The 23,923-nt window shown below is 40.4% G+C and overlaps 1 protein-coding gene across 4 annotated transcripts in view; it reads left to right on the forward strand.

Annotated features, from left to right (window-relative positions):
- Positions 1-23,923, forward strand: part of nrg2a (neuregulin 2a) — an 87,414-nt gene that overhangs the window by 46,611 nt on the left and 16,880 nt on the right. For all 4 annotated transcript variants that reach the window (XM_033645992.2, XM_033646002.2, XM_078172444.1 and 1 more), the window contains exon 4: positions 20,485-20,605. In XM_033645992.2, the coding sequence (XP_033501883.1) occupies positions 20,485-20,605 (121 nt within the window). The remainder of the gene's footprint in view (positions 1-20,484; positions 20,606-23,923) is intronic.

The following is a 23,923-nucleotide window of genomic DNA, read 5'->3' on the forward strand; positions in this document are numbered from 1 at the left end:
GGGGAGGAAATCACTGCCACTTGCCATAAAAAGCAAAAACATATAAGCCCCTCATTATTGATACTACACATTACAGCTGGTCATTACTCAGCCCAGCCAACCCATATCAATATTTGTGTAGCAAGACAAATGCGACACCCTTGTAACTCTGCAGCCCTGGATATGGAGCATGGTGTGCAAAATTGCCCTGGGCAAGAAAAAAATAACCAGCGTGTTCAAGGCTGAACCTAAACTCAAAGTGAACCCCGCGTGCATTTTATAGCATGCAGTACATTTTGGCTTCATGCCAGCCGCACAGTTTGCCAGTAACATTGAATGATTGGACCCGTGCGGGGATTTTACTCGTGTCTTTTTGTTTGACCAGTGGAAGAAAAACGCACACTGTCAGCTGACTGAGTGCCAGTCACTGTGCAATTATTCAGCACAGATGGTTGGATGTTCTGCTGAGTTTAAGTTGCTTGTTATCAATGTTTCAGACTCATTTTTGTACTCTCTCTCCTCCGTGGCTACATTTAAGCTGCTTTGGAAACATGATATCAATCAGCGGAGCAATTTTGACATTCTTTCCTGAATCCAGAGACTTTCCTCCCTGTTTTATTATTTGTGTTTTGCCAACTTCGGCATTGTGACAGAATGCATAAGAACGCACAGCATGTGTGTGAGCGTGTGTCTCCTGGTGGTCTGGAATATCATATGTCCTTTTTGCAGTTTCTGTAACAATTGCTGCCTTTTCCAGAGTGGTGTTTCCAGCCTTATACCCAACCCCCAGTGTAGAGGACCAGGGACCATTTGTTGTCCATTTGGTCTGACCTCTACCCTGTAATCAGTCTGGCATGGGAAGACCTGCTGGCCTTCTGCAAAACGGTGTAGTATATCATCGACTGTTTTCTATAAGGCCAGTGTGAAGGAGCAACACCAGTCAAAGTTTGCTTGGCTCCACGTGGCTTCAGATTAAGGCCTCCCATTATCCTACAGGCTGCTGTGTTGTGATAAGCGCTTGTGAGGCAGCCATGTGTCTGCAGGCTGCAGGTCACATCCTTGGGGGGTGCTGCGCGCAGCTCCACTGAGAGAGTGTGTGAGCGTCCAGGAATGTGTTGATGGAAATCACAGCTGAACATATGATTGCTCCAACCTCAGCAGTCATGCTGGGGCCCACCAGCAACAATTTCGCGCATGCATGCACGCAGGCCCACACACACGCACACATATACACACACACGCATACGTGTGCACACACCTTTACATGTTTTTACTCCCCATGCTGAAGCCAAACATAGTGTCCCCCCCGCCCCTCGTCACAAAACTAATGCTGAACTAACTACAATGACGCAGCTTTTATAACTGAGTGGGTAATCAACAATGAAGAACCTCAGCAACACATTGGTGTGATCAATTTGTGGAGATATGGACTTAACAAGGTGTTGCATCTCAGTCACAAGTAACATGGATGGATCTTTGCCTCAAGCATAAGTTTGTTAAAGGGATAGTCCACACCAAAAACAATCCTGTAGTGCTGTGTATCAATCTAGATTGTTTTGGTGTGAGTTGCCGAGCGTGCCCTTCCATAATTCATGATGCGGTTACTCAAATAATCCACAGACCTTGTTGTGTGCAGTTTCATGCGGGAACTATTTTCTTTCTGCCAAGCCAACTGTATCATTGCGCAGAGGGTCACATGTTTCTACTGCTATTTCACCTAGCACCACTGAGCTAGCTGACGTTACAGCTCAGCCGAGGAGGATGCTATTCATGTTTACATCTCGCACTGTCATGAGCACCAGCCTCTCGTCCATGAGTAGATGCACTCTTCCTTCTGTGGGGTGATACGGTTGGCAGCTGAAGCTCGGTAGAAAGAAAATACAGTAAAACTTTAATTAATAACCCAGGCTATTATGTAATAAAACCTCTGAAATCAACAGGCCTATATTTGGGACAGGCCTTTAATTCCTTCCACACAAAACTGTTGCACTGCAAAGATCGGGAAATATAGTCAAATTGTTTTTTAAACTACTATGAACAATATTTGTTTAAAAATTACACTTCAGATAATTCATCAATTATGAATTGTTCATTTGATCTAGCTCCAAAAGACAGAGCATCAGAGAGACATGATAAAGTGGTATAAAACCACTTTATCCTGTTAAAACAATACTCACAACTTGGATTGATTTTTATGGAAAATCCTTTTGATTCTTTTAATCTGAGGACCCTTATGAACAAAAGGAATATGAATAATTTACAGGGTAATCAAGCAATGGACACATAATTTGAGGGGAAAAAAAACTGCTTGGCAACCAGACCAGGCGTCTAATTGAGACAGGCGTTTATATGTCAAAATGTGTAGCCACACGGGACTGGTTAAAGGGAGTGGGCCTTTAATTGAAGTTTTAGGGTAGCTCCTACATGAAACTGCTCACAACAAGGTCTGTGGATTATCTTGACTAACTGGGTCATGATTTCTGAAAAGAGACATTGCTGTTAAGTTTTTCAAATGTACTTTTTTGGCACTTCGAGCACCACAAGCCGAGTGCCATCTAGTTCCATTACATAAAGAGAAGGCAGACATCTCTACGGCTGATATCTCCAACACTTGGTAACTCACACTAAAACAATCTACACTGATAAATGGCACTGTGGGTAAGAGGAACAATATGTATTTTTGATTTTGGGGTGAACTCTCCCTTTAAGTATGTCCCTTCACATCCCATACATGCTGAATCTGACTTCAGTCCACTGCAAAAAGGTGAATTCACTCTCTCATGTCTCATTGCACACCATTCAGCTACAGAAAATCCACAAATTTCTCAACTAAAAGTTATTTGTTGATGTGTACAGCACCTTTAAAGAATAAAAGGATGATTCTGATTGGCAGTGATCTGGCACTACAGTATCACGCTGTCGAGTGTACGCCAGAAAACAAGACCAACAACAGACAAACATCTGAAAGTGATAAAGAATCAGAACATGTTGCACTTTTTGTGAGCAGTAAACTCATCATTTGGCCATTACCAAAAATTGTGCTGCACATACAGCTGCAACGACTCTGTAACTATGTAGTTCAGGCTAAGCTCAGTTGTTACAGCAGATGTTTTACACTCCAGGCATCCTTAAGTAAGAGATGAATTTTATTGTTATGATCATTTAAAACCAGTCAGTTTCTACTGTAATTATTTTTAGTACAGTTTTAGTGGAAAATGAGGCTTTTATCAGCCCTAATTGTCTCTTCACAATTTAGACAGGTGAAATAATGTTTAATGTCCAGTTATTGGCTTCATTCCTCATACATGCTGAAGACAGTCGCTGACACACATGAAGAAGTATCAACAGATATTAGGATTCACTTTGACCAATGTTTCATACAATGTGACTCAGAAAACCTTTTAGCCTTGAAATGAAAAGCCATTATTTTTCTTTCTTTTAATTAAAAGTAAATGTTACAGAGAACCTGAACTTACACAAACAAACACCAAACAAAAAAAACAGTCCCTCCGCTTTTTCTCTTCCAGTAATTTGTCATATCTGTCCTACGTAAGTGAAGCATTACAGTAAGTACTGCTCTGAACAAGATAAACAACAACTTCCTTCGCTCCTTCTATGTCTCCACTCAGTCTGCGTAGTAAAAACAAAACTTACTCACTCTTACTACGCAAGCGACAAGATAAACTCATCTCTAATGACGCTAAAGGATGTTAGTTGTGGTCGTGGCTGAATGTGAAGTATCTGTACGCCAGTCAATTCTATTGATTGGTGTGGGTAAGCAGCAGCAGCAGCAGCAGCAGCAGCAGCCATGTCTGAGAGGAACAGGCCCTCACATCTGCCAAGCGTTCTGTATTTACAGGCCACTGGAGAACAGATTGTCGGGTTCTGTGGATCGAGCTGCCGTGCTATTAGTCATGCCCACTTTTTCAAAATTATCCTCAGTCCTGGGGTCTGGACAGGCATTCCTCCGTGGTGGCCGTCTGATTGCACCAAGAATCTAAAGTCTTGACAGTTGGCGGGTTTGACCACAAAATCAGGATCCAGTTTGTGCTCTGTGGAGCAAACAGGATGTTGTAATCTAAAAGACACACAGCATGCAAACCAGTTCTTGTTAGCATTGACACTGTGGTTTTGGAATGCTGCTGAATGTGTGCCATTTCAGAAGAACAATGATGCACCAAATTGATCCTGATCTTTGCATTTGGAAGCAAAACAACAACGTATCTCAATAAGCTGCAGTAAAATCCAATACAACAAAGATCTGCATGGTGTTTATAACAGCCTGCAGGCAAATTAGCAAAAGATGTTATCCAAGATATATATATTTAAAAAAAAAACTAGAATCTATGTTGTGTTAAACGAGTGTTAAAAAATAGACTGTTTTTGTTTACACCAGCTTCACAAAGCACAAACAGGAAAATGAAGAAGTTGCAAATAATTGTGGTGTAAAGGTCAAATTTTAATATCTAAGAAAATGACCACAGAAAACTAACTATTTTCACAGCCCAAGCTAAAATCTTCATCAAGCGAAAAGAGAGTGTTTGTTATCGTGTCCGACATGACGTCTTACCTCACGACAGCTGCAGGGTGTCAGAGTTCAGACCTTGTTTTGATCTTCACCCACAATAATGTTTAGTTCTCGAGGCAGTCACAAAATCGTCACTTCGCCCACGCTGCGTTTTGTTTTTGTTTATTGTTAGGGCCTTTCTGTATTAGTGGGCAGCAGCATCCGGCACAGTGGGAAGATCCAGAGTAGATGGAGTTTATGTCACGAGCGGATGAACACCCACAGTACGCACACTTAAGCACGCATCGTGCAGCATCGCTGGGTTTAGTGTATACATACAGGAGGAGGACTTGAACCTCACACTTCATATCATCCAAAGGAATAATACAATAAGGAGAAATACTGATTCATGATTAATATCAACCAGCTTATTAGGACACTACAGCTCGGTTGTTTCATGCTTGTAATGCTTGTAAGGAAAGAAACACTTGCATGTTTTGGCTGCTTTTTTGGCATCCAGGTATGCACGTAACCATCAAGCCTGCGGCATGCGTGTGTGATTTGTTTATGCATGCAATATTCATGTTTGGTAACACTTTACATGTACCCCATGTTTCCTACACCCTTTTTCAAACCTTAGCATGTATCAGTTTTCAGATGTATTTTCTGACATAGCAACAGGAGCACTCCACAACCTCATGCTAAGGTGGGAGAAGAGACATTAGGTGGATGACACAAAACATAAATCAGCTCCATTATATGTCGGTAATTCATTGCTTTTTGACAAGTGCTATGCACGGTGTGAGTTACTGGCTTTGTATGTGTTAATGTGTTGGAGAAGACGCAGCTGCTGAATCATATCATTATCAGAATCAGAGAAAAATTTACTTTAAAAAAAAGTTATTAAATAAAACAACTCAGGAAAGTTTCTCAAAGCATCATTACGTTTGGCTCGCGCTCCTAATTCACTTTAATCCCGTCGATGCAACGCGATAAGTGGGCGCCCCTCAATCAAATCTTTGCAAAAACAACTAAGTTACTGAAAATCAAAACGCATCTCACTCCGTAGGATATCCAGTAATCTGGCTGTGTTATGTGGGACAGTTAAGCCCTCAGTGTGAATGAGTGAGGATATTGCTATGTGTGTGGAAGGAAGCAGCTGTTACACTTGAAAAGCTGAGTGATGTGAGCAGGAGGTGACATGAGGTTTTGCTGTGTGCAGGGCTTTGTTAACTCTTCCAGCACCCGGGACCAAACTTATCTGAGACTTCATTTAATAGCAGTATAAAAGATTCCCTTTCAGGCCCCCCTCAGCTGTCCTGGTGGTCTTTCCCCGGATGGTGACCCCAACTGCGGGTGACTGTGCAGGATGCTGCTTCAACTTGCCAAATAACTAACAAGCACTGTGATGTTTGTTAATACTTTCAAAGGGGAAAAATTATTGCCTAAAAATGATCCATTGCGTCATAAAGGCTTGCTTGTACTGACTAAGTAATAATTAGTAGTTTCTTGGAAGTCCAGTGAACACAGCCAGCACGCTAAGAACGGGACTGTGAGTAAACTATTGTTCACCCGACATCAAACGAAATCCCTGCTCCTCCTATTCCTTTGCATTTTTCAGAATTAGACGTGAGCAATCCTGTGTGTCTTCACACTTTTTAAAGTTTTCTTTGAGCACAAGGGGAACATATACTTACCATTCCACTGCTTAAAGCTCAGGAGCGTATAGTTTGGTTGCCACAGCTGTCTCTCATCCCTAAACCTCCCATTACTCCATCACGCTGCTTCCTTTTGTTGGCAACTGCATTTTGCAACTGTATTCATCACATCACGTCTGTTGGGGTGAGTAAGGCGAATCCCGGGGATTCTGTGTGAGGCACGGAGTGGAAGCCATTTCCTTTAGAGTGTGTAGGTGTGAACTGTGGATGGACGAGGCCTCACTTTAATCACAGATACACTCACAGTGAACTCATCCTTTAGTATACAGAGGGCCAACAGCCTATAACAAAACAGCAGTGCTCCGTTGCCCCGTTTTCAGGACGTACAGGGAGTGTGGGTGGTGTGTGTGTATACAAGTCAAGGAGCTCTGCGGCACACACACACACTCATACATACAAGCAGACTGTGTGCTTTCTGGCTTTCGGGGAATAGCAGAGGGGAAACCTTTAGTCCTAGCAGCTGGCCACTACTGTAGCTGTGAGCACAAGACCCAAATATGGAGCTGTGGTATATGTCTTCTGTATCTGGTACAAGGTTGCAAAGTCTGCCTTTCCTCAGAAATGAGGGCCAGCTGTTGAAGATGAAGGGCAACGGAGAGATGTGGATGCTTCAAGTTTTGTCCTTTTAAAGTGTTGATTATGAAGAATAATTTTGTGAAACTAATATATTGTTTCCTTTTTTTGGCAGTATATGGAAGTTGATGAAGTTTGGGTTTCTGTAGGTAACTTTCTACTTCTCATGTTCTAACTTTGTATGTAGATGACTCTGGGTTGTAGTTGGAAGTAGACATTACTACAATGGCACCTGTATGACATGTGTAAGGATTTAATTTTGTGAGTGCCTTTCCCCAGAGCTCTGTCCAGGAGATCCTGTAGAACCAGTTATATGTAGAGCTACAGTCATCAAATGTCATGTAGATAAAGGTTTAACTTCACTAAACTTACACGGTTAAATTAATTTAAATCAAGTTAAATTCATACTATGGTCGCCCATTTCCGTCAGTGTGATGACACAAAAAACAAACCTATAAACTTACTCATAGTAAAAGACATTTTCTTAAAACAATTAATTAATATCTCACAGAATAATGAGAAACAATATTACATCATTGCATTTATTTAACCTGTATTTAACCAGGTGAGTCCTGCTGAGATCAACAGTCTACTTTACATGGGAGACCAATCACATGTAGACATATTAGAGCACCTACGCACAATGACAAGACCCATCCGACTCACTCATCCTTGTACTTATGAGAGCTTTAAAATCAGGCAGTGATTTTTAAAAAATAGTTTCTCATTATTTTGAGAAATCTTCTCTTTGTTTTGAGATACTAACACTATTTTGACACTAACTCACAATTTCGAAAAAGCTTGTCATTGTTTTGAGGTAACTCATTATTTCAAGTCTCATCACAGTGACTTACAGGATGTTTCAATACACTGGTGCGAAAATTGGCTTCCATAAAATCAGACAAACTGATTTGTCATCTAATCATACATCAGTCAGACTCGGCATTTAGCCACTTAATGTAGTGTGTATACCCTCCATGATGAATCCTTGCACCTCAAATATTACATTTTCTCCAGATTAAAATGTATGTCTCCTGTAGTTGGTCACTGAGCTGCTTCAGCTGAGCAACATTTTGCTAAATGGCACTGCAGCAGCAGCAGATGCTAGCAGAACGAAAGAGTGTGTTTTTTACCATAAGAACTTTGCTCAGATTCCTGAGATAATAATCTCCTAAATTCAGAAAAAGAGGGCAATCATTTTTTTTCTCAAGTGAATAAATTGCACTTCCGTAGCTGTCTGTCAGATGACTTTAGACAAAAGATGGCACCAGGTTCAGTGGCTCTAAAGTGGATGACCATATGTAGCAGAAACGTGGTGAATTTTCCCTTTTTACCAGATGATTCTGTGATTTAAATCTTTGGCAGCTGAGCGTTATTCGTGATGTATTTCTCAGCATACGTCCCCGCTCGGAGCTGTCGTCGAAAGTTTTCTGCAGAGGTGTCCTCTTGCTCCTCCTCACTTTATGCTGCTCATGTGTGACTGCAGTGGCCTTACAGTTGAGATAGATGCAAGCGCAAGGATGCAGTAAACAAGAGCTTCTCAGGTCAGAGTGGGAAAATGAAAGCAACAGGCGTCCTCAGACTTAAAGCGAGGAAGCAACAGCAGCGGGAACACCACGCTGAGCTTGAGCTGCTTCTGAAAGGACAGAGCGGGGAAACAGCCCCCGTCTGGAACTGTGCCGCAGAAAACACCAGGTGTCACTTTGTTGCCAACTGCACACATACTGGTGCCCGCCAGTGACCATACCAGCACACGTTTATGCGCCCGCACCATACCCTGCCCTTCCTAAGTGCACTTTACTTCGTTGCAGTGCATGAGCAGCTGTTGTGCAATCACACACTGGGCCTGCTCTTTGATTTCACTTCAGTGCTGAGACGATTGAGGCAGGCAAGACCAGGCATATCAGCTATGTGACTGAAAAATGGTAATAGGAGACAAGAATATAAAAGAAGACACACTGGTTGTGGCGGTGGCAGTGTTGCTGAAGAGTGGGTGGTAGATTAATGTTCCTGGCAGGCTCCATTTTGTTCATTTCTAAACATTCCTGTTTCATACTGAAGGTGTTTGAACTGTGGATAATTTTCTATTGAAAAATAAAAGCTTTAAGTGCACCCTCATTCATAATGGCTTCTTTCGTGTGTCCTACCTACAGTAAATAGTAATTTAATTCTTCCTGGGGTATTTGACATGAAATCTCTCTTGCTCATTTTCGACTCTGTTCAAAGTGCTTGAAGACACAGATGCTGGATATTGCCATTGATTGGGTGTGCCTACAGTACACTGTATGTGTGGAGGTCGGTGCGTGCTTGTTTTTTGTTGGCTTTGGCAGGCTGAAATATTTTCCAACTTAAGATCCTGTCAACAAACCTTCTTTTCTCAGCCCTCCTCTTCCCTGCATTACTCCTGTATCCATCTCTTTTTTCCTTTCTCCTCATTTGTTTCTCTTTTTTTTCTTCTTTCATTGCTGCTACATTTGTCTGGACTTGAGCTTCTGTAAAAATATGTCGCAGTTCTAAATCTGAAAATGAATACATGCTTTGTGTTCCACTGATTATTAGATTTAGAAAATTCGAATGAAGTATCAAAAAGCACAGATCCTGCACATGCAATGTCTGCGAAAAAGTCCAGGCGTTTATTCTGCTTTGTTATTGGTGTAATTTGTCTCCACCTCCACTTCCTATAGAGCTATAATACCACCATTCAATACCACTATTCCTGCAATATAAAAAGCTAAAAACCACCGTCTCTCTCATGCATGCATCATCTTAACCCTCACTGCACATCCTCTTTCACCACATCAGGCCCGGCTGTCAACAACTTCTTATTGAACCAAAACCACACGTACCAATTTGGTCTTTTCTACTTTTTCCTTATCTGTTTATCTTATTTATTCATTCCATCTAGATAGGCAGTCTTTTTCGGATTACAGAGAGGAACATAATGCAGTCCACACAAGTGTAGCAAGAATGCATGCAATATGAATTAGCCTCTAGTATAGAGATAAAAGATCTCGGTCCCAGCTGTAACAGGAGACATGTCAGACATTCCCTGCCAAGAGTCGGGGAGGTGAGGGGAGGGGGGAGGGCGCTCCTAGCTTTTTTTTTTTCTGGTACATAAAACTGACTTGTGGAAAAGCATGTCTGGGTGGCAGAGCTATTACAGATATTGTTCTCTTTATGTGTCTCCTGAAGGGTCTGTACTTAAGACATTTATCAGTTTCCCATCCAACCCATTTTTATGGCATGAGTTTAATATTTCTCCTTGTTTGAATTGTGATGATTTACAACAACCGAGAAAAAAAAAAGAGTTAAACTTCTTGTGCGGTAATGTAGTATGGTGCCACCTGTTGACGCACCACTGCCTAGAACGCACTTTGTTTAATTCATGTATTTACCTGTTAGCCTTGGTTTGGTCAAGAATATGTTTCACTCAAAGATTTCTGCACGTATCTTAGGCCATAAAAAGTTACATTTGGAGTATAATTAAACATTTACTGATAGGTTCAAGATCTTTAAGGTAAAGTGTGTAAGATTTAGGGGGATTAGTGGCATCTAGTGGTGACGATTGGAGATTGTAACCAGCTGAAACCTCTCCTGGTTAGAATTCCGTCAGTGGTCGTTTTTGAGGAGGTTTTACCAGGAGCCATATTATCCACAGAGGTCTCTTCCTCTCCAAAACAACCCAGTAAAAGCACTGAAAAAATCAGTTTCATGTTACAAATGTTTGTCAGGGACGGACAGCTCGCCCACCACATGCTAATGTGTGCTAACCCTTAACTTCATTTGTGCTCATCTTTTTTTCTTATCCAGACAATCAGGAGGTTTTTACCGGGAGCCGAATTATCCGAAACAAACGGACCGGGTGATTCAAACCAGTACAAACAGAGAATAAAGCAGTTTCATGTTACAAATCAGTGTGTTTTGCGATGCTGCTCAATGCAGATGGGCTTCTAACTATGGTGGCCGATGCCAAAATGCAGAAATGTGAATGTCCCCATCGGAGCCAGTGTTAGGTTTGTCCATTCTGGGCTACTGTAGAAACATGGCGATCTCCGGTAATTGGGACCCACTCCCTATGTAGATCTTAACAGCTCATTCTAATATTATTTAATATATATAATATTATTTTCATTTCATATTATTTTCATTTCTTTAGTGATTATACACTGAAGAAAATAAAATATGTACTATATTATATTACATTTCTGCCATTATATCCCACTAAATCCTGCACTGGACCTGTAATATCAGGTATGGATTTCAGTTGTTGGACCCTCGTGTCCCGTTATCTTACTTGTTTCACTGCAGAAATACAGTACTGGCAGAGACGGACCTGGTCTGCACACTGTTCCCACTCGCTGACACACTCCCAAATAGGCTACATAATTTATACTTTTTATCCTGATAACATTGCTTTTAAGAGTGAAAACACAAAGCCATAACAGAGTCCAGATGGAACCGATCCGCCGCTGCTTGAATAACTGCCTTGGCTTTCTCCCTGCGCAGAATCAGATTCGGCTTCGTGTTTTGCGATGCCTTTCTGTTCAATTGCAGTGCAGAAGTGAAACAGATTAAGCCAAGCTGTGGTAAATTATCAACATTTGTCATAAATTAGGGCGACATGTGTATAACTCTGCAGCATGGACAGACCGATTGAAAATGTATTTCGTTACACAATTCAGCGTTTCGGGGCTGGGTTGTGAGGTGCAGCGCAAGGGCTAGGATTCAGTGTGAGTGCTTTTCTGTTTGCTGCATATGCACACAGGGTGCCTCAAGAGGAAGAAAAAAAACTGTGCAATAGGGACCTCTCTTTTCATTTTTACGATTTTCCTAGAATCCTTTGGAGAGCGTGGAAAGACAGGCATGTTTATGAAGGTTTCCAGATGGTCCTGCCTGCACCCCCAGCTTTTCTTTTCAGTTCTTGGGCCATGAAGGATTAATCAAAGTCAGTGGCAAGGGGCTGATGGCTAAACACTGTGGCTCTCACTAACCTAGAGGAAACCCCTCTTCAACTCAGACTCAGATTCAGCCCCTGGGCTACAGGGGCGGATGAAAGTTGAAACCCGACGTTAAAGAAAATCAAGCGAGCTTAACTAAACTTTGGCCACATAAGTGCAGATAAATGAACTCTGTTTAGCAGCTGATGTCCTCCATGGGTTAAAGGAATTTGTTTCCAACATCAAGCCAGGAAAGCAGAGTCAACCTTGACGAGTACACCTGAACTCTGGTCCCCTCTGTGAGGTGGGGGATTGTGCTGCGTGATATTTATGGATTCCCTGTTACATGTAAAGATTTTAACGGAGTTTGATGTCATTCCGGCCATGACTGGAATGCGTCCACAGTGACTGAATGCATTTGCACTGTAACGCAAGACGAGTATGAAACACCCAGATTGCTATGATCAGGCTACAGTCTCTCTTTTATCGACCATTTTTAGCCTCACCATTACCGTCTCGCCTCTTGGGGATAGATGCAGATAAAAGTCCCTGGAAAGACGATGACAACCTATAAAAAAAGGTGTTAGAACAAACCTGTTAATTTCCAAATAAGACAAATCTATTTTTGTTAATAGTGCTGCCCACTGTTGTCCTTCCTTTAATTATCACTTCAAAGAGTAAAAACAGTCTTTGAGCTGACAGGACTAACTGGAGCAGGTGGAACAGAGGAGCGCTCAAGTGACGGAGTGTGTGTCTTGATTAGTTCGTAAAATAAATTGTTTGAATTACACTGTGGCTTTTTGGAGGTTTGAGACCAATATATATAACACATGCATGACGGTACAATGTACGTTCTTCATTAGACACATACAAGAATTACTGCCACTCTAACCGTGCTCAACAGCTGCTCCACATGGCAATGATGAACACGCACAGCATTCACTACACATGTTATTATACCAACTGTCAAAAGAAATTGTTGTGGTCTGTTCACAGCAGCCTCACTATATGATTACAAATGAATCATTCAACATCAGCCATTCAACAGTGTTCACATACAGTAACAATATAAAACCGAGGCAGAGCAGCATATAAAATATGTGTTTGCACAATACTGTGTGGAGATTTTAGTCCAAAAAAAAAAAAAATCCTCCCGAGACAACAGTTGACTGATCTACAACTAATGCGATTAAATATTTAAAGGTCTCGTGTGTAGGATTTAGTAGCATGTAGGGGTGAGGTTGCAGAACTGAAACTTTTCCCATGTGCCAAGCGTGAAGTAGAACTACGGAGGCCAAAAATGCAAAAGGCCCTATCTCGAGCCAGTGTTTGAATTGTCCGCGCTGAGGTACTCTGTAGAAAAGGACCTTCTCCGTATGCAGATATAAACGGCTCATTCTATGGTAACGATTCTTGGTGTCAGGTGATTACACGCTAATGAAAACATATTTATGAATGTTACATGCCATTTTCGCCAATAGATGCCCCTAAATCCTACACCCTTTAAAACAACTGCAATGAATTTTAAAGAAAAACAGATTGTTTTCTGAATCTGCGTTTGACCATAGAGACAGCAGTTGACTCATCTACAACTAATGCAATTAAACATTTAAATGTCCAGTGTGCAGGATTTAGTGGCATGTAGTGGTGAGGCTGCAGAACTGAAACTCCTCTTATGTGGCAAGCATGTAGGAGAAACATGGTGGCCATTGCAAAAATGCAAAAGGCCCTTTTTAGAGCCAGTGTTTGAATTGTCCGCTCTGAGCTACTGTAGAAACAACATGGCAGACTCTTAGTGTCTCAAATCACATACTTCCATTAGTACACTTCCATGTAGTATACTGTGTGCACTATGTACTTATTGGCATAGTGCGCAAATTTCGACAGGGTAGTGTTGTCTCAAACCAAACACGGCCGTTGTGCGCTTACCGGAAATGACGACCGCAAATTAGCTTTAGCATTAGCATTCACGTTATCGTTCGCAGTACCAAATCATTACAGACTGCTAAATTAACCCAATAAACATACTGCTGGCTTATATCCGACAACGGTATAGTGGTGCTTAGTGCAAAAAACACATGTATATTTGTACAATGCAGCAACGTTCACGGTCGCACAGTCCTCAGCCGCCATTTCCAGTTTGAAAAGTGGTCCCTCCCCTTCTGCTACGTAGCCAAGATCTAGAAGAAAGAAGAAAATGGTGCAAAATAAAGCCTCTCAGTTGGCAAACACAGATTCAGAAAAAAAGACAAATAACTCTTTCAGAGATTGCAGTCCGTGGTTATGTATATAACCCAGGTTCTCTCGGGAAACAGCATAGAAATGTAATGTCATTTTCAGCTGGAGACAACGTATCACCATGGGTCTAAAGTCATTTATAGAGCAAATGGATTCCCACCACTTCTTGCCAAAAGTTATCCGTTTTAAAACCCACACTAGTACAATAATTTAAATATAATTTTTCATCCACATCAGAAGCCCCTAAAATGAGATGTTTCTCTGTTGTTTGTGTTTGTATCTCTAACCATGTCAATAAATTTTTTGGCCTTGTCATTAGTTTTAATCTGGGGTAAACATGTGGTGCAGCCTGAGTAAACACTGTATTGGCTGAACCAGATCACCTCAGGAAAAAAAACAAAACACTGTTCTTGTTTCATAGTGGGGACGAGGTCTGTATGTACCTCTCCTTGTATGGCCTTTCCATAAGTGAGACAACTACTACCGGAAAAATCTTTAATAATTTCTTATTTTCTGGTTTGTCTTGTTACAGTGTCAGACTCAAGTCAAAGGGCCAAACAAAGCTCTGTGGGTCACTCAAACTCTTGCTGTTCACCCATTGTCAGACATTCAGCTGTTTTATGTTGAAATATCAAAGGGGAAGAGAGACGGAGGAAACACTTGTGTTCACAATAAAAGTGCAAGTTTTCTCTCTTAAACTTTAAATGCACAAATTAGTTTTTCAGTCAGTAAATGCTCCTCTGTCTGATTTATTGTACAATAATTGCTGAATAAGGATTTTGCAACAGAATGTGCTTTATTGGTATTGCAAAACATTACTTGTTGGAGGAACACATCATATATGCCAGACTCTAGGAGGCACTTGGATAGTGCGTAATCCATGGATATCTCTCAAATCGAAATTTTGGCATCCTGAGTCCCTTGTGTGGTTATGTTTAGGACAACAAAAGCACATTGGTTCGGCTTGGGAAAAAATGTGGATAAGGTTAAAAGTTACAGAATAAACTCAACACCTTGAAGTCTTTCAAGGTTTTTCGATATTTAATCCAGATCTTTTTTTTGTTTCGCAAACCTTAGCCAAAAGCTGTGAGCGCCTGAACATAACCATGAGAGAGTTTCATTGAGCAGATAAAGGTTAACAGGTTCAGCATCCTTCAGATGTGTCTCTTGTAACATTGCCACATCACAATCAAGGGATTTCAAATGAGTAATAATTGTATATCTTTTTGTTTTAGGCTAAGAAATAAACCTATAACCAGGAGATATCCATGTTCTGCACCAACACGAAGGCGCAGTATACACCAAACACATACCAACAAATACAAAATATGCCAAAAGGCAAATACATAATTAACAAAAAAGAGATAGAAACGAGCAGATAAAGGGAAAAAATAGACAGGCACATTAATGACTAAAAAAGCATTGTTAACTAACGATGGAACTGCCAACAAACTAAGCAGTCGCTTCTATATTTCAGGGAAATACATTCATATGTTTTTGAAATTACCTGCTGACACGTGCACTTCTTAAGTTCATCTCGGGTTGTTTGCGACAACAGATTCACTGGCTGGTCACAGCATTATTATGAAGACGCGGGCATTCACTCGCTGCAGTCATGGACTCTTGTACAGAAAAGTCAATGGTCACCAACATTTTACTGCTGCTCGGCAGGTGTCAATTGTCAAGTTTTACAAGTTTATTCTAACACCTGAGGATGGTTCACATGTTTGATTTATAGATGCTTCGTGCATCTCCTTAGTTGCACTTCCTTTGCTTTGGCCTCTGGCTGTTGGATCGAACTGAAAACATCATAATCTGAATAGTTTAGTCTCTATGTGTTGATAGGTTGGTAGTTACAGGTGTCACTAGGTTTGTGTGCGTCCGATACGTAGGCTACTCACATGGGAGGCGCCAGCCACAAATATGACGAATATCATCTGTATTTGATATTTGTACTGAATTCTGTTTACAGATTAGTTTTTTGTGTCCAGGCTCTGCATGCTGTCCCGCAACTTGTATTATATGAGTTTGTGATCTATATATATGCTTAGTAATTAAATATTTCTAAGGTTTGTTCTTTGTCTCCATGAGTCGTACTGAAACCACAACTTTTCCATGCTCCTCTGTGTGACAACGCCATGTCCACTATGGGGGAGTCATTGGAGGACACAAAGGAAAGAAGGGCGGATGGCAGAGAAAGAGGAAGAGCGGAGAAAATTGGAACACTGTGTAGTGTCATAGATTAGATGTCAGTTGATCACTGCAGGCAAATATTCTCAAATGGATTGTCTTTGGGATTTGTGCCACTGAAAGATAGTTGAAGCAGTTAGCTGAATGCTTCCAAGTTGTGGAAAAACAATCTGAAAAATCATTGTAAATATATAAAGCTGATTGATACATACTGTTTGGCATTTATCTGGGGATGTTATCAGGAGATTGTCACAGGTTGAGGTTTTTTCACCCTTCAGGGACTGAACCTGGTAACCCTTCATCAGTCTCACTTTTAAGCACTCGTGCAATGCCTTCATTGTTTGTAGTGCTGCTGAATGTTTTGTGAGATGTCCGTCGAGAAGATTTACAAATGAATAGGTTCAGATACTAACAATATGTCATGTCTCGAAAGGAAAGCAGCTCTCCAGGAAAAACTGGCAACACAAAACAAGACTCCGGTGACAGCTGTTTGGATCGAAATCCAAAGTTTTTCTTAGACTGTAGATATCAATCATATTTTGATGTGCTGAAGAACATGTCATCATCCAGACAAGGATTTAAGTATTTCTTTAAAGCGATGGAGAGGAATATAATGAATTTGCAAAATGAAGTTTAAAAATTTCACCACAAATACATTTTAAAATGCCTTCTTACTGAGTTTCAACAATGGCACCAATGTTGAGTCTTCCTCTGGACATGAAATATTAAAAATCAAACATATATTTTATATCTCTTAATGAAAATATTGTACCATAGTGTGGTTTTGGATCATTTTAATCCCACATTTCATGCAGATCTGGCCGATGAAGTGCACTGGGTGGCCCGCTGAATATTTGATGAATCACAGAAATGTTAATATAGAGGAATCTGTGACCTTAATAGACAACAGTAGGTCGTGGTCAATTAGAATATATTTAAGCTTAAGCACTAGGTCATGTCGCTGTCCTCTGGTGACAGCAAAGTATCATTATGAGGTTCTGCAATAAGCTAATTTGGGGCAATAATCACCTAAACTAAAATACGTTCTCCAGAAGCTCCAGATTACAGCAGTATCAGTATCTGTTTGACTGACAATGATACGCCTGAGTGAAAAAGTAAGACTACAGTGAAACAGGTTTGGTGTGACCAGTAGCCAAATAAACTTGTCCAGGGTTCAGCGATCAGCCTTGATCCTTCCTGTGTGAAGTTTACATGTTCTCCACCTCCCTGTGTGGGTTTTTCTCCGGGTCGTCTGTTTTCCACCCACAGCCAGTCCACCCACATGTAAACCAGGTGGACTGGAGATTATGTGTGAGCATGATTGTCTGTGTGTTAACCCGCCCCTGCACAGGACTGATGATCTGTCCAGGACGTTCCCCTCCCTTCCACTGGTGCATTCTGGGATGGGCTGCTGCCCCAGATAGAGATTCATGCAGCTTGTTTTGCCGCCTTTGTGTTGCGTGTTTTAACAGTTGAAGACTGCACAAGGCTTCTATTTTGAGTGTAGGAGGGCCTTTTTTTTTTTAACAATGTTTTGAGGTTCCTTCCTCCCCGACAGCTATGTCTGATCTTTTTTTATGAGGCGTTTTACACGCCTGTGCTCTGAGCGAAAGGTCAGGTGTGAAGATGAGGTAGTTTTGATTAACTGGCAAACCTGGAAATGTTCTTGGAAAAAAATTTTGAGGTGACAGTGGATGAGTGTTGTGTTGGAAACATTAAATCATCTTTAGTGAACTCTGGCTGAAGAATAACATGACAGCTTATGACTTCAACACAAATATACCCTTTTTACTCCAAAAATAAAAGGTCAGTTATAAATCACAACTCATATCAACGTGTCTCATCAGAAAACAGATTTATCATTTACAATTTATGACTTGGTTTGTTGTTTGGATGGATCTTATTAATAGGAAACCTTTATGTCTGCCAGAGCATGACAACCACCTGAATACAAGCCAACAATAACACTGAGAGGAAGTCGACATCCTAGTTCTGCATGAATGATAACTAAATAATTAACATAACATTTTTAGTTTTAGTTATAATATTGTGTTTGGACTAAGTGAAGTGCTGACTTTGTTCTTTACTCGCGCACTCTGGCAAGTGAAGCGCAGACTGATGTCATCTGTTTGCTTTGTTTTGCTAACTAGCTTGGGAATTAGCCTCTGTTGTTTTAGCTAAACCAGAAGTGTGCTTCTGAGCAACACAGAGCGCACTTCTCCAACCAGAGGAGAGTGTCAAACCGACTTCTTCAACTGTGTTACAAATGGGAGTTGTGAAATCTTGTCCCGGTGGCAAACAGCCTACTATATGTCAGAGCCAGTGGCCCAGTTGAGGAAAGATCCTTGTGCAATTTCTTGTCACAGCACTCTGCAAGACACAAGCATCAGGCTGCTGAAGCCCATGCAGTTGTAAAGAAGGTCCTCCAATCAGAAAACTTCTGTGTTCCTACCAGCAAACTGTCACGTTTTGCCAAGGTGCGAATAGCACCTGACAGCAGGTATACAGTTGCGATCACGTATCAACATCTGACACGAGATGTGCAGTTTTCCCTCCTCAAGCCCGATCCTGCCGCTGTACACCTCTCTCAGCACTCCCCTTCCTTCAAACGTCCCCTCTTTCGTCCCGATAAGCAGACATATTATATCTATTCAGTCAGGAGGGATTAAGTGCAGATACATGACATTTTGGGCCATTCCAAGGACCTGAGTCAACGTGTAAACAACTCCTACGCTGTGTCAGGGAAATATTTATCTTTGCTCATAGAACTTCTTGAGATAGTGTCAACACTGCTTAGAGGCACAATTACATTTGTGGATGGAAAACTAAGAGTTCTCGTGGAAATACAAGTGTATAATATGAGCAAGGCTGAGAACACTTGTAGAGATGCAAGACTATCACACTGATAAAAATAACAAGGTTATTAAATCAAAATCCCGTGTGTAATCATGTATCATGATGCCTCCTTATTTTATTTTTAAAATCATCAAGTATGGAAGCCCTAAAAGGCAAGTTGGAAGTTTTCTCTCCTGTGTTTATGACTTAAAAACAGGTAAAAAAAAAAAAAGAAAAAAGAAAAAAGAAAAAAAAAAAGGTTTAGAACAAAAGACTGCTTCACACCTCTATTTCAAAACAGCTGCGTAGGAGAGGGACAAACAGGACACAGCTTGCACTAAAATTCCAGCACACTGTCTAACTTTGAAATATATTAAATTTATGAACAGTGTCGCCTGCCTGATGAAGGTCTAGTTACCAAAATGTCGCCATAAACCTATTAATTTTGCAGGCTAGACAGTGTGTAGGAGTTTGTCTGCAAGTTATTAAAAAAGGGCGCCAGGGTGATCTTTCTAAGTTCCGTCATTTTTGTTTTGTTTTTAGGACTAAAAGCAGTCATGTTTTCATCAAAACAAGTTTTATTGTCTCCATTCAATCTTAACACAAGATGCACTACATATATTGTGTGTTAGCAAGTTATGTAAAATTACTGCCATGCCTGTTTTTGGGCTAGAAATGTATTTTTATTGGCGCTAATCTGCCATTAGCATCAGCTATAATGACACTGGCTGTTAGCCTATGAGCTAGCAAGTGAAAAACACATTGTTCATGGCTAACCAGACGATTAAGTGGACTGCATAGCTAACATTAGTTTACTGTAACGTTAGGCACAGTAATGGGGACACTTTACCCCTTATGAGTAGGATATACTGTGTGTACCTTTAGTTTAGAGTTCATGGAGAAATCAAAACCACCCTGGGAGAAAATGTGAATGTTTGTAGCCCCGTTAAGAATTGGGATTTTGGTGGACTTCACCTTCTTGTGGCCGAAATGATCCTGACAATAAACAAATATCACCTGCCAAAACTTCATTCAGCCGTTTGTACAGATGAAAAGCATAAACATAAACATCATAAACACAGGAGAGACAGCATTATAGATCAGTGGTTCCCAACTGGTGAGTAGTGGTCCAAAAGTGGGTCACAGGTCCATTCTAAATGGACCGCAATTGACTTGCAAACTTATTAAGCTTGAAAAACCCACTTTATTTTTAAGTATACTGAATTTTTGGCACAGAACTTTTATTTTAAGGTGCCGTTTCCTGCTGTAGGGTGAGTGACTAATGGACAGCTACTTGACCGAGACAGCAAACTAGCTCAACAACATGGCCAAACCCAAGTATGAAGCTGAATATATTAAACTGTGTGGACCTTGAGCTAATGACAAAGGAGAAATCCAGACCCCGTGGCTGGACTAGTTGGGAACCACTGTTTCAGATCATACTTTGAAAATGGATAACCAGGATTTTTTAATCAATTAATGTGTTTTATCTCTTTGTTTTTCTCAGTAACCACAACGCCATCTCCAGGCTCAGGCCACGCCAGAAGATGCAACGACACAGAGAAGGCCTACTGTGTGAATGGCGGCGACTGTTACTTCATACATGGTATAAATCAGCTCTCCTGCAAGTGAGTTATTTCCTTTTTTGTTTTTGAGTTCACATTTAAAATGTTCCCTTGTCAACTCCCTTTCTTTCGCAGCCTTAATGAAAACTCCTTTCATAATGTTTGTGCTCCAGTAATATTCCTAACTACACATTTTTTATCCTGCTGTTTATTTTCCTGGTAGCACTTGATCCCCGCTCTTCTTTCTTTTCAGCAGCAGCAGTAACACATCACAGGGAAATGCTGCCAGTCTGCCTAACTACCCACCTGTTGTGTATTTTAACACTAATAATGGAGTGAGGCGGCGGTGTGCTCATCCTTTTAAGTCATGTTTAGTGTACAGGAGGGCTGCACATTAAAAGCCTTTTCAAAATGTCATGAGTCACTGGTTTAGTAGTGAGCAAATATTTATGCCTGTTAGAGGCCCCCAGTGAGGTAAATAGAATCATTGCTTACATTTGAGGTCCTTGGCAGAAGGGATCAAGACCCATGTGCTGGAGGAACCATGTATCTCAGCTTTTCAGGAACAAACAGGTTGACATTATCACAGAAACAACTTTTTTTTTTTTGTACTTTGAGATTTACATTTTAGTTTGTATTGGACCCGAGGTCAAGAAACATTATTTGGCACGATGTCCAGGAGGAGTTATCATTTAAAATAAACAGTTTTGTCTCTTTTTTTTCTGTTTTTCAGAACACTGACTTCACTTTTATTTGAAGAGATGCAATCATTAGTCAACTGGCAGAAAATTATTTGCACCTATTTTGTTTTTTTTAACAGAAATACAAAACATTCACAGCTTTTCAAATGTGAATGTTGTCTGGTTCCTTAGTTTTCTGTCATATTTAATCAAATATCTTTGGTGTTTTGACTAAAGGTTGAACAAAACAAGCAATTTAAATAAGTCAAATTTTGCTTTTGGAAATTGTGATAAACATTTTTAGATATTTTCTGACATTCTACAGACCCAAAGATATCAATAAATCAAGAGAATGATAAAAATAATTGTTAGATGCAGCCCTAATTGTGCTGTAATAGCATACTTACAAAACAAAATTACATTATCTCTCATCATGGTTGTCAAATATTATGTTGCATGTTCTGTTTGACCATATGTCATCGCAGCACAAGTCCTCTGACTGGTTTGATATAGAGCTTCTGTGCCCAGTTGGCCCACGGAAGAATGCTCGACAAGCAACAAGGACATGGCTGCAACAGCCGTTCAATACGCTGTGTACAAATTGGAGGCAGCAATAACTCAATTGCTGCAGCTAATTCACTCACGGCCGGGGCATGGGTCCAGAAAAGTTGGATAATGCAGTGAAGGCCTGCAGGGATTTGTTGCCCCACAGCCATCTCATTCAATATAGGCCAGGCTTCAGTGGGCATTACTCACTGGCTAAACAAGTCCTGCAGACAGCTAGCCCTACTTTAATGCCCCGCTCCTTCACTTTGAGGCATAAACTTTGTTTTGGGAAGAGGTGAGGTTAATGAATGACCCACAGTAAGTAACTCACTGAGGTAGAGGATTTTTTTTGTCTGATAATTTCCTTTACATTAATTAATTGAAAAAAGGAATTTAGCCTCTTGAAAATATCAGTCATTAACAAATAATTGTCATTTTCACAAAAAGCATAAACTTTTTTTAAAAGTCTTTTCGCATTTTAACATTTAATTAGACGTTTTTTAATCTATTATATTTCTTTTTCTGTCTATATGGTGTGACAATAGTAGAATTTATAAGAATTAAATAAGATTTTAGTTTTCAATATTTTTTTCTAGGGGTCAATTGATTAATCATTTTAGTCTATGAAATTTTTAAAAAAGAGTGAAAAAATTAAATTGGAATTTCCTTAAGGTTTGGGTGATGCTTTGAATTGTTTGAAATTGATTGTTTTGTCTGACTGACACTCAAAAACTAGAAGATATTCAGTAAAAGAGAGAAAAGCTGTACATTTCACACCGAGAGAACCTGAAACTAGAGAATTTTTGTGGATTATTAAAATTATTACAGATTAATTTTCTGTCAAACAATTTATCGATCGAGCGACTGAATGTTTCAGCTCTGTAAAAATGTTAAAAGTACATTAGCAGTCTTTATTAAAAGGAAATTCATTGAAAGGAAAGCAGAATTCTCAGCAGCAAGAGTATGTAGACTTTAGATACAGTCCCTGCTTTTTGTCTCCTAACACATGGTAAAACTTTCTTTTTCTTCTCCCCTAAATGTTTATTTTTGATCACAGAATAATAAATAATGGTTCATTTATTTTAAACCAAAGATAAAACAGCGGTAATAGAGTTTGCAGCTGCACCACCGTGGACATTTGCACACTCATCTGATTTTTAAATTATGCAGTGACAGTTTATTTCTTTCATCTTTCAGCCAAGTTTCCTTGGTCTAGGTGGTGCTATCCCCCAGTTAAACACCATCACTCAGGATGAGTAATTTAATGCTGAATGTTATGGTGCTCCTGGGAGGCGTTGTGTGAGACCAGTAAATCACGAGCAATGACCTTTGTTGGACTGGTGGTCTAGTTGTGACTGCGAGTGGAATGTTGGTGCCCCTAAAAGACCAACTGCTCATCCTAATGGGATTATAATGAGGAAATATGGTTTGGCTCAACGCATTTGATGGTGATGATACAGTAGTCTGTTACACAGCTACACGAATATAGACCTACATGTCAGAAAATTTTCTCTTGACTCTGATTTATGTTTCAAACCAGATGTAAAGAGAGTTGTCCAGTCATGTTTTCCCATTGAGAACATATCCATATTTAAATCACTCTTTTCAAACTGGACATTCAGGATTTTATTTCCTTTTGATTTGAGTACTTTACCTCCCTGTCCGATGATATCTGTTATAAAACTGTCACATTTGGAGGTTATGAACACACACCAGGCTCTGGACAGGCACCGAGAGAAGAAACCACATTACCCCATTTTCAGCTCCCCAGGATTGATTTATTGATCACGTACAAAGCAGTGCATGGCACATACCACCTTTTGTCCATACACTCATAAACGTCCCTATTCTCTCATCCCTCAAAATACAGACTGAAGGCCCCAATGCACTGAAAGCGTCTGACGCACGCGTTTTGAATTACACCAATTTTTTTTTAAATGGCCAAAACATGCACAAAAAGCGTTTTGAGGCACATCAGACTGCTTTGACGTCCATACTCTGACTTTGTTTCGATTTTCGGGCGTAAAATTAGGACCCAGTGACCAAAGTCAGTGAGGCAGAGATAGAGAGGCGGACATGCAGTGAGAGTGCACAACAGTTTTGGGCAACAGCTGACGTTAGCTCTGTTAGCTTAGCTCAAAGCTTTATAAACAAT

Source organism: Epinephelus lanceolatus, chromosome 11 (assembly GCF_041903045.1).
Source record: "Epinephelus lanceolatus isolate andai-2023 chromosome 11, ASM4190304v1, whole genome shotgun sequence".
NCBI lineage: Eukaryota > Metazoa > Chordata > Actinopteri > Perciformes > Serranidae > Epinephelus > Epinephelus lanceolatus.